This window comes from Chelonia mydas, chromosome 3 (assembly GCF_015237465.2).
Source record: "Chelonia mydas isolate rCheMyd1 chromosome 3, rCheMyd1.pri.v2, whole genome shotgun sequence".
NCBI classification, from domain to species: Eukaryota; Metazoa; Chordata; order Testudines; family Cheloniidae; genus Chelonia; species Chelonia mydas.
The window spans coordinates 122837683-122848533 of NC_057851.1; the positions used below are offsets into that span (position 1 = coordinate 122837683).

The 10851-nt window shown below is 43.2% G+C and overlaps 1 protein-coding gene across 6 annotated transcripts in view; it reads left to right on the plus strand.

Moving 5' to 3' along the window:
* LOC102942120 (centromere protein J) overlaps positions 1-9210 on the plus strand; it is a 66563-nt gene extending 57353 nt beyond the window's left edge. For all 6 annotated transcript variants that reach the window (XM_037895149.2, XM_043543208.1, XM_043543209.1 and 3 more), the window contains exons 16-21: positions 25-180; positions 2389-2493; positions 4594-4734; positions 5505-5589; positions 5931-6051; positions 7681-9210. In XM_037895149.2, coding sequence (XP_037751077.2) covers positions 25-180; positions 2389-2493; positions 4594-4734; positions 5505-5589; positions 5931-6051; positions 7681-7870 — 798 coding nt within the window. In that variant the 3' untranslated portion in view covers positions 7871-9210. The remainder of the gene's footprint in view (positions 1-24; positions 181-2388; positions 2494-4593; positions 4735-5504; positions 5590-5930; positions 6052-7680) is intronic.
* Positions 9211-10851: the final 1641 nt, after the last annotated feature.

Here is a 10851-nt window from a genome sequence, read left to right on the forward strand (position 1 = left end):
TTTAATATTTTCATCTTGACACAGGAGAAAGAGAATCTGTGCCTTAAAATGACTGAAAAATCACTTAAACCTTGGGATCAAACAGCCTCTGTGACACTCTCCAGGAGAAACAGCATAATCCCAAGTGGCAGCAAACCAGCAGCAGAAGGTTTTTGTGCTTTACTGGACGCTGAAGCAAAGGTTTGAGCTAATTCTAGATACTGGCTCACGTACTGATCTTCAACACCCATAGCTCCAGCCATGCAACCATGCCCTGAAATGTTGTTTCATCAATCCAAGCAAAATAAAATACACCTGGGGCAACAGAACCCTCCATTGCAGCCTCCTTTCCTACATCACATTTCTTTCCTGGGTTAATGTTAGTTCAGGCCTTGCCTTCTGTTGCCTGATGAAAATGCATATGACCTTGTTGGGGTAGGAAGCCGGATTGTTCTCTCCGCAAGACTTGGGACTGCTCATAGCTGCAGTGCAAAGCTTAAGCAAAACTAAATATTTTTTTACCTACGGTTTTGTTGCCACAGCTGTCTTCAGAGTACGTGTTTTCTGTCATTGCCTGACATTGCTAATGTGCCCCAGAAGGCTTTGCTGCAAAAACAGCACTCTGTCCCTTTGAAGATATCTTGGCATACATTTGCAGGCTGCAGAGCAAACCCCAAAGTATTCTGGGCCACAGTTAGGAAATCTGGATTTGGAAGAAATGGGGAATGGAAGACAGTTAAATTCAGAGAGAAGGGGAACCACTGGTGAAAAGGCCACCGAGGAAGCATGAATAATACAAAAGGTGAGGGAGGCCCTTATCTTGGCCGGGAGGGCAGAGGCATTGCTAAGGAGCTGCAGAGAGGGTGCACAGCTTCTGGAATACTGTGACAGTTCTCGGGGTCCCCAGGATTGTGGGTCACCTTGTTACCCCCCACCCCGCCTCCAGTGAGAGGGAGACTTCCTTGTGCTTAAAATGGGTATCAGCAACCTGATACCTCCAGCCTGTTAGCCACCCAAGCCCTCTCCTCTGGGCTGTGCCAGCCCTTCCTTTGCCTTGCAGCTTAACAGTAGGTGCACCCCAGTCCCTGAACTCCTTTGAAGCATTTGCCCTGTAGCATCCAGCCCCTTCTCCACTGAACACTCTCAAAAATATCAGGGCTGCAGTCCCCAGGGGAACAGTGTACACACCAACTTGTATGATTCAACTCAGAATCAGCACCTTGTTTAATACCTCATCACTGAGTTTTATGTATAGTGAGAACAAGAAGTTTATCATCAAAGGTTCAAGAGATAGTGAGTAAGGATAATGGAACAAAAGGGTGATATATAAAACAAAATCATGACATGCTTTCTAGAGACTAAACTTAACTATTAGGTTAACCTCCTGTCTAGTTTATCTCACCCAAAGCCTTTTTCAGCGTCTTCAGCCAAGGCTTGTTAAGGTCCCGTTTTCATGAATGTAAACACACTACCTGTTTACTTCCTAGGTGCAGGTTGCTACCTTTTGCCTTCTACTTATATCTCCAAAGTTCATTGTCTATACTCTGAGATGGGATAACCCATCACTTGCTTTTCCTGTGTGCTCTTTCCTGTTGATTTCATGTCTCCCTGTTGATTTCATATGTAAATGTGCTTCCATTGTGTTAGCTTATGATGCTTAATTTACATGCAACAGAGAAACAGGTGAATAAATATCTTTTTTTCTGACAGGACACCTGTTTCTCCACCTCTGCTGTAATACAGAATCTAAGAACATATTTTTAGCATAGATATGTAACTCCTTACGTAGTATCTGCACATCCATTTCACAGAAGTATCAATGGCCAATGTGACCCTCGCTTTCATTTAAGACCTCATGTGACATTCTTTGGTGAACCAGAACACACCAGATCAGGATATTCTTGTGACCCCCTTGCTAGCTGGAACTGAGAGGCTCTGTGATTTTGGGTGCTAGCTCACTCTCACACCCTAACTCACCAACTGTCTTCAGTTGACTGTTTCCCTCTTGTGTTGCTCACCTGAATGGGTTACTACCCTGCCAGGAGAAAGACTTTTTGTTCCATTGGATTTCTGCCTCCAAAACAAAGCACGCACACTCCCTGATTGTAGCTAATATTGGTTCAGGATGGGTCTGGACACTGGGCCTGATTCTCACTTACACTGAGGGCCCTCTACACCGTGGGTGTAAATATAACTTAAGGCCATTTTATGCAGCCAGAGCAGCCTGGAGGGGCCTCCATGTAAATGAGAACAGGGCCCTGTGTCTCACCCTTCTGTGCCGTGCTTGTCTCCCATAGTAATGCTCTCCTGATTACCATATTTTTGGCAGAGTTGATTAAGATTAGCAAAAATATTAGCAAAACTCTATGTTCATCTAACAGTATAACAGGGACTGTAATGTTTCCGTAGAATTTTCTTCCAAAATCAACATTATCCAGAAGATCTTCACTATATGAAGAAAGCAAAAAGAGTGATGAGGAGGTGCGAGAAAAAATAGAGTATGCAGATGGCAAGGTAAGGGACCTTACACAGATGTAAGGGTAGAAAAGAGGTGACCAGTAGGATCCCTGGTATGGCTATGAATTACTGTTACACAGGCTCTAGAGAACGTTTTGTAAGAGAAGTTTCCCTTTTCCACAGGAAAGCAAAAATGTAAAGATCACACCATATGTTATGGGAAATTTGATTAACTAACGGGCTCGGAATCCAGACACCTGGATTCTGTTCCCAGCTCCACCACTGATTCACCATGTGACCTTTGGCAAGTCACTTATCCTGTCTGCTTCAGTTACCCCATTTGTAAACTGGAGATAATGACAGCTACCATCTACTGATGAAAAAGTGCTACCTAGGTGTGGTGTTTAACTGCTTGCATGGATTGGGCAGCCCTCTTTCCAATGCCATTACAGGAAGTGTGGTTGAGACTTGCACCCAGGCTCCCGCCAACTCCTGTGTAACATTGCTACAAACAGCCTTGTCCTATTAAACTGTTTTCAACACTAATTTAGGGGGGACCCATTGTCAGCTATGGGTCAGTTTTCTGGCACACACCAGGGCTTAAGGCATGAGACATTAGTTCATTCCTCATGTCCATTCAGTCCTAGGCCTCTCTGCAAATGCTACCAATGAGGGTGTCAATTAATGCCAGTTGTTTTAATGGGAGTTTCTGTGATGTAGATACTGCCTGGCTGGTGGGGACTGGCCAGAGACCACCAACTCTTCACAGTTATTATTAAGATGGGCTCTGGCAGCCTATACCTGTCACAGTTCCTTCTCACAGAAGTAGCAAATGCAGGACCTGTAGTTCTGCATCTGGAAAGGAAAACAATCATGAAAAGATTAAGCATTTTCACCACTTCTTTCAGCTCATAAAGTCAAGAGTTCTGGGCTTGTTTTTTGTGAGGGACAGGGAGCGCTAGAGAAATGGGATAGAGAGATGTTATGGCATTAAAGGTGGAGCAAGACATTAACACCCACCCTAATGCACTTGGACCTCTTAATAACAATACTTCTTGTTAAAGTGTTCTTCATAACAATTTTGAGTTATTACCCGGCATCTTTGAATACAATTACATTTAAATAAAAATATTGTCCCAAGTATCCATTACAATGCCTGTTTTGGGAAGCCCTACTTTCCTCTCTTCCTCCCCGCAAAATTTTTTGTATTCCTCCTCTCTCCTGTTCATGACTTTCCTTTCCCATGAGGAATGGCTTATGACAGTGGTGCCATATGGTAGAGTTAAGGCACAGCTCTTCTGACTGCCTCCTCCACTGGGATTTCACTAAATGGATTGTGTTATGTAAATCAATGCAACCTGATGACCAGAAGTAGCTGCCCTAGTGACTCCAGCAAAGTCTGCTTGGGTTAATTAGAGGTTCTGCTAGACCGCAGGTCTCATCTGACAAACGCATCAGCTGCAGAAGAGTACACTGGTGATGTGTTCACTGTCTGCTTGTCAAGTGGTCTTGGGTGATTTCCCAGGGGTTCTCTGCATGCAGCAAATTTAGCTTCCATAGAGCTGAAGTGCTTCTAATGGGGTCACGTTGTCTGGAACTAAAATTGCCATCTGCATATGTCACCACCATATGCCAGCTTATCAGATCAGATCATTTTGGTCCCCTCCACCCAGATCCTAGGTTTCTTGGGTGGGGAACTCAGTTTGCTCTGACTTGTGTGGACATATGTGCAGACTAACTAGATTGCTTAATCAGGAGTCTTAGCTCACTCCAACTGTGTAGCTGCAGAATTGTCGTCCTTCATTGAAATACTGTGCTTGCCAGCACTCTGAAACTCAAACTGAATGAGAAGAAATGGCAATCTGGCCAGCCTGCCAAAACCCGCATTTGGCAGAGAGGGGGAGAGGTAAATAATGTTTAGGCCTCTGTTGGCACACAAGTGACGTAGGCATTACTTACCCATGTTATAGAAATAAGCTTTGAAGGGCTGTGGCATAGCCTGAAGTCGCTGTGTTAATGAAATATTTAGCAGCAAACTCTCATTTCAGTTACACCACTGCAACATTACTGACTGCACTGAGGCTGCACTGGTGGAGCTGAGAGGGGTGTTTGGCCCATTTTTGTTTCTCTTGTGAGGTGTATTTTGTGTGTTTAAAGGTAGAAGAGGTGCTTACTGATGGCCGTCGAATCATTATTTTCCGCAATGGTACCAAGAAAGAGATCAGTGCTGATAAAAGGATGACAGTGGTTACTTTTTTCAATGGAGATGTAAAGAAGATCATGCCGGATCAGAGAGTGGTGTGTAAACGCTTGTCTTTTCTTTTTGTTTAAAAAAAGCATGTCAATATTTTATGCAGATTGACTAGTACTACAAGGTCCTACATCTTGTGGACATGGTAGAAGAAGAGTGTCTTTAGTAGAGGTTTGAAAGAGAAGCAGGGTGGCTTGGTGAACTGGGCTAGAGAGTCTACCCCACAGACAAGTGGAAAAGTGAAAAGAAGCCAAGATAGCAGTAGAAGATGGAGCAAATGGAGCACTGATGCTGGCATCTTTGGTGGAGCAGGTGGAAATGGAAACCATGATACAAAGCAAAGTGTGAGACATGGCTCCTTGGGGCAGGGAGTGTCTCTTTATTATACATTTGCAGGGTGCCAATGCAATTGGGTCCCTTCCTCTAGGTGTAGTACTATTTCCTTCAAATAGGAAATAATAATGTAATGTGAGCTGGGGTGGAGTTGAGCAGGTTCTTGAAGGTAGGATGAGAATGTTACACTTCATTAAGTGTGCAAGGGGGAGCAAGAGGAAGGATCCAGTGGGCAAGGAAGATAATTTTAGCAACTGCATTGATTATTTGTATGTTATAGAGGAGAAAGCAGCAAAATCTGGACACATCCTATATGTGAGGGAAAGAGGAGAGTTGAAATATAAATATAATTACTTGTAATCCAAATACCTTAAGTTAATTCAAAATCATTTTTCTATGAGAGATTTTTTTAAAACATTGTTATAACTGTATCCCATTATTAAAATGTTAGGAACAAAATACAAACTCTTCACTGTCCTTGCAGATTTATTATTATGCAGATGCACAGACAACCCATACCACTTATCCAGATGGCTTGGAGCTACTGCAGTTCCCTAACAATCAGATAGGTATGTGGTAGCTCATAACTTTGAACTACTTTTGCAGGAGTATCTTCTTATAAAAAATTGCCTGACTCTAACTCTGGGAGACTGGGACTTTTCACTTCACCTCTCTGTCCCTTGGATTCCTCATCTATAAAATGTAGATAATTGATATTTGCTTTGAGATCTACAGATGTAAAAGCACCATTTAGATGCTTATCATTATTTATTCTTTACAATTTTTAGTAGGTTATCATCTGTCAAGTCCGTTCCTCACCCCCATGTCTTGTGAAAGAACTTGCTGTAGTTTCATATAAACCAACATGATGGAGTTTCTAAATAGACTTTAAAAATATTGTTTTCTACAGAAAAACACCACCCGGGTGGCACCAAAGAAATTGTGTTCCCAGATCAGACAGTGAAACGCTTCTATGATGGTGGGCTTGAGGAAACGGTTTTTCCAGATGGCACAGTAGTAAAAGTAGAAAAGTAAGTATCCTGTGAGGTGACATGGCTGGGGCACTGAGCAGATCTATACCGGTTCTCCTGGTGGGAGGGCAGAAGGTTAAAGCTTTAGTTTGTGTCTTACAAGGTTCATTTTTACAAACGAGAGGGTTGTTTTGTTTTCAGTACATACCGGTTTGTTCGGAGGTTTCAGAAGAATTGAAAAGAGAAAGGATTTGGAGTACGACTGGAGGAAAGTTTTTACCAGAGCGAGGCATTGGGGATGATTCTTCACTGCCTTGCATCTTGTGTAGTCATTTGCAGCTGGATACAGTAGGTGTGATTTGATTTAGTAGCACTTTACACTCACTTTGTTCAGCTGTAATGACTTGTTACGCAAGGGGCAAGGCACCAGAGGGTCAGGTGCACTGAGTTAGTGCATAGAGCAGGGGACTGAAGATCTGGACTCCTGGCCTCTATACTTACCTCTGTTGCTGACTCTCTCTCCTTGGGCAAGTTATTGCAAGTAACACCTCCCTGTGCCTCAGCGAAAAATGAGTAATAATAATACTTATCACCGCATACTTCACAGGGGTATTGTGAGAACCACTGTTTGTAAAGTGCTTTAAGATCCTTGGATGAAGAGTGCACTGTAAGTGCAGATTATGTTGTTCGTTACTATTGGAGTTAATTTTATGTACTGACACATCTCTGTGATGAAGACCACATTGTGAGAACTGCTGAAAACTGCAGTCCTTCTGTAAACGCTGTTACATTTGGGTGGTTGAAGATCAGAGCTGTGCTGAAACTTGGAGGGGAAAGTTTCCATCTGATGTGTTATATTCCACTCCCACTGCTGCAAATCAGATATATTCATAAGAACGTTTAGTCTCAGTGATGCATTTCTGTGCACCCTGTCCATCTCCTGCAGCAGTGTATATAACATTAGGGCTACTTTCACCCATGTGGACACAAGGAGATGTCATTTGTGTGTCCTTGCACCAGCCTGGGCCCATCCACCATAGGGAGGATTCATTTCAGGCAGCATAATTGTAGCTTCACCTCCCTCATAGCTTTCCCCTGCAGGGAGCAGTTTTAAGTTGTGGCTGGGACTCCATCAAAGCCCCACTGTTAGAAGCAGCTCTTGGAGTGAGTTGATTGAGTATATCCACGCCCCTTCCCTGTCAAGTGCTGGCCACTTCGGAGGCAGCCCTGGCCCTCAGCATTGGTTTCTGCAGCTATCTATTATACTGTATATCTCCCCACGGTGTATTTTCCATTGCTGGAGTCTGTCAGGATCAGGGGCACCAGAACAAGGGGGACCAAGGGGTCATGGCCCTCTCACTTTTTACCAACCGTAAGAGTGACGGGGGAGGGGGTGGAGAGGAGCGAGCGCGGGTGGGGGTGTCTTGGTGGGAAGAGGCGGTGCAGGAGCAGGGCCTTGGGGAAGGGGCCGTGCGAGGGTGGAGGCTCAGGGAGAAGGGGTGGCATGGGGGCAGGGCCTCGGGGGGGAGGGGTGGCACGGAGGGGCAGGGCACGGTTTGGGTGCCAGTGGCCCCCCCCGCCCAATTTTAGGGAGCTTCCACCACTCCTGGTCAGGATATACTATACACCCATGGGGAATCTGGGCTTTTGTACGTGGTTGAATACTTTATCAATTGTCTTTTTTTTCAGGAATGGCGATAAAATGGTGATGTTCAGTAATGGGCAGAAGGAAATTCACACGTCACAGTTCAAGAGAAGGGAGTACCCCGATGGCACTGTAAAGACTGTGTACTCCAGTGGCCAACAGGAAACAAAGTATTCCTCTGGCCGGGTTCGAATCAAAGACGAAGAGGGCAACATCATCCTCAATAAGAAGTGATTCATCTGCTCTAGACGCAGTGTTGTATGTAGGTCATTCAAGCCAGTTTCTGGTTGAGATTGGTTATTATTTTACAGTGTAGATATGTATCCCCTGGAAGTGCACAAGTCTGATTTGTTTTCTTCCTTGTCCCTTTGCCTGCCTTTCTGTTCCTTGAAAGAATTAGGGCCTGACTGTGAGTGGCGCTGAGCACCCACAACTCCTCTCAAAGTCAATTAAGGATCAGGCTCATAAAGAGTTGTGTTCTCTAAAATCATAAATGAATGCCATGCATCTCCAGAAAAAAGAGAAATTGCTGCTGTGTGGAGAACATTTCATGTCTTCACACCAGGTGTAAGGAAGAAGGGGATGGACTAGGAGACTAAGCATATGATATGATATGCCTAGATTCCCGTGGACCATAAGTTCACATTCCAAGTAGATATGTAGGATTGAATTTTACTTGCATTCACTGAATTTTAGTTAAACTACAGCTTTCTGGGTGGGTGCTTCTTGAAGAAGGCTTCTAAAACTGCACTCATGTCTGCCCTGAATATACATTAACCAACCCATGGTACTTTCCTTTCCACCAAGTGTTTGCCTGATGACTTTGCCCAAAATTTCCCTTCCCTTTACTCGGGTGCTAGTTGGCTCCTCTGTCTACCCCAGAAGTGGCTGCACTTCAGTGGTATTGTATGTATGCCCCACAGCTGTAAGGCACTTTGAGATCCTTTGGAACGACACCATATAAATGTAAAAAATATTGTTTTTATTATTCAGCATGGTAGATCCACTCAGACATGCTGCCTTAAACAAAATCATTAACGTGAATGCAGTTTATTAAGTAAAAATCTAAAGACCAGGTCCAGCTCTTCAGTCTTCAATAGAGACATATTGATTTACACTCCATGAAGATCTGGACCGATGTCTTTAATTTTACAAATATTTCTTGTTGATTCTCTCTCTCTCTCTAGCATTATGTAATTTCTTTTGACTCCAGCACCCAAAATACATGTGTAAACTCCTGCAGACTCTCCTAGCAATCTACCTTTATTCTTTCCTCACATGCAAGTATAAAATAATTGCAAGATTATTCAATTGTTCATTTTTCTGTTTTGTTTCTTGCAACTCAGAATACAAACAAATTACTGTGCAGTCTGGAAGACGTATTCTGACTAGACAGAAAGTGTATGAAACTAGTTATTTCCCATTAATATTGATCACAAACTACAGTGTGTATAAATGTAATTACTCTTTTCTAAGCATTTGATGATGAATACATTTTAATGTAATTTGGGTGTGATAACATAGTTGTATTTTTATTCCTTTTACTCCCTATGTGTAAAATAAACTATTTAGAATGGTGTGCTTTTCACTATTGTAATCTTTAATCTATTTCTACATAGTTTGTGAAAGGCAGCTTATTAAAGAAGTCCAAAAAGATCTTTGAAAGAGACCATTCTATTCCATGTCCTTTGTTACAGGATAATACTTCTTGCTGCTACATAAAGGCTGAAACAAGGCTACATGGTTTGTCCCAAATAACCATCGCAGCAAAGCTGTCATTGAAAACTGCATTCAATCAGGTTAGGAAAAAATAGACATCGTGTTTGCATCTGCCAATGAGAAACATCAAGTTAATTCCTAGGCATCCTGTTTTTAAAAAAGTTAACTTGTCAATGAAGCAGCTTGTTTGTGCTCATTTACAGGTATTCAGGAAATGTTTGGTGGTTTTTGTTTGTCACTTTTACTCTTAAATCATGATTAAGTATCTAGAAATCTGCTTGTTTACACCATTAATTATAATCCTGTGATGGGGTGCCTGCCCCACACTGGGCTCTAAGAGGTTAATAGAGCCCCAGGGAGGCTGTGCAGGAGGCAGCCAATCAAAGAAAGGCTGCGAGGAGCAGCCAGTCAGGGCTGGGCAGGCCCATATAAGAAGCGTTGCAGAGCATTCCCAGTGGAGAGGTCTGACAGCCTGAATCAGTTGCCTTTCAGGGAACATTGTAAGAGCTGCTTACCGAGGCTTTCTCTGAGGGTGTTGTTTGGGATTGTTTGTGTTGGCTACTATTAGATGCTGGAGGCATTGTACTGTTATATGATTGTTCTTATTTAAATGTGCCTAGGGTGATAGTGCACTCTGTAAGTGAAATAAATATATTTACACTGTGGTACAGGAGGAGAGGCAACTTCTCAAGTAACCAGGTTCTAATGTAAACTATGTACTGTAGGGCTTTACAGATCAAAGTCGGGAGCTTGAATTGAACCCAGAAGTAAAAGTGAGAACAGTAAAGTCATCAAAGAACTGGTGTAAAATATTTCCTGTGAGTAATACCCATCTAACAGTGATATAGTTGCCTTGTCCACTACCAAAACTTCCATATGACCTTCATGTATAGGTTCATGTAGATGCAAAATACATTGCAGTAATCCCAACTAAAAGTTACAAAAGTATGGATTTCCTTGGCAGGCTCTTGATCCAAAGTAAAATGTCACAAATGTCTTACCAGCTGTGCTTGAATTATGGTGGGGCTGGGGAGGGAGGGGCAGGCCCCCATATACTACTGTTAGTGGTTACCTCACTTCTGTCTTATGACCCCCTCCCTTACCTCTCACTACTGTTTACATTAAAGCCACCCCCTATTTTTCCGCATAATTTAAGCACTACTTACCATATGCAGGTGAAAAAGGTTCTCTGGGCCAACAACTTCACCAGTAGCACCCCCAAATTGCAAACATCTTGGAGAAAAGATCAGCAAAATCTCTTTCAGGCACAGGGGCAGGAACTACTTCTGTTGTATCCCCTAGGTTCCAACCCACTAGTATCACCTATGTCTCGTCTAGATTGAGTCTCAGGCAACTCGCTCTAAGTCTCTGTCCTGGCCAGGCACTAGGAAAGTGGACACTGCACCATCTGGTTCTGACGAAAATGAGATTTAGAGCTGCGTGTCCTGTGCATGTTAATGATACCACAGCCCAAATCATTTTGCTAGCTCCCCCAG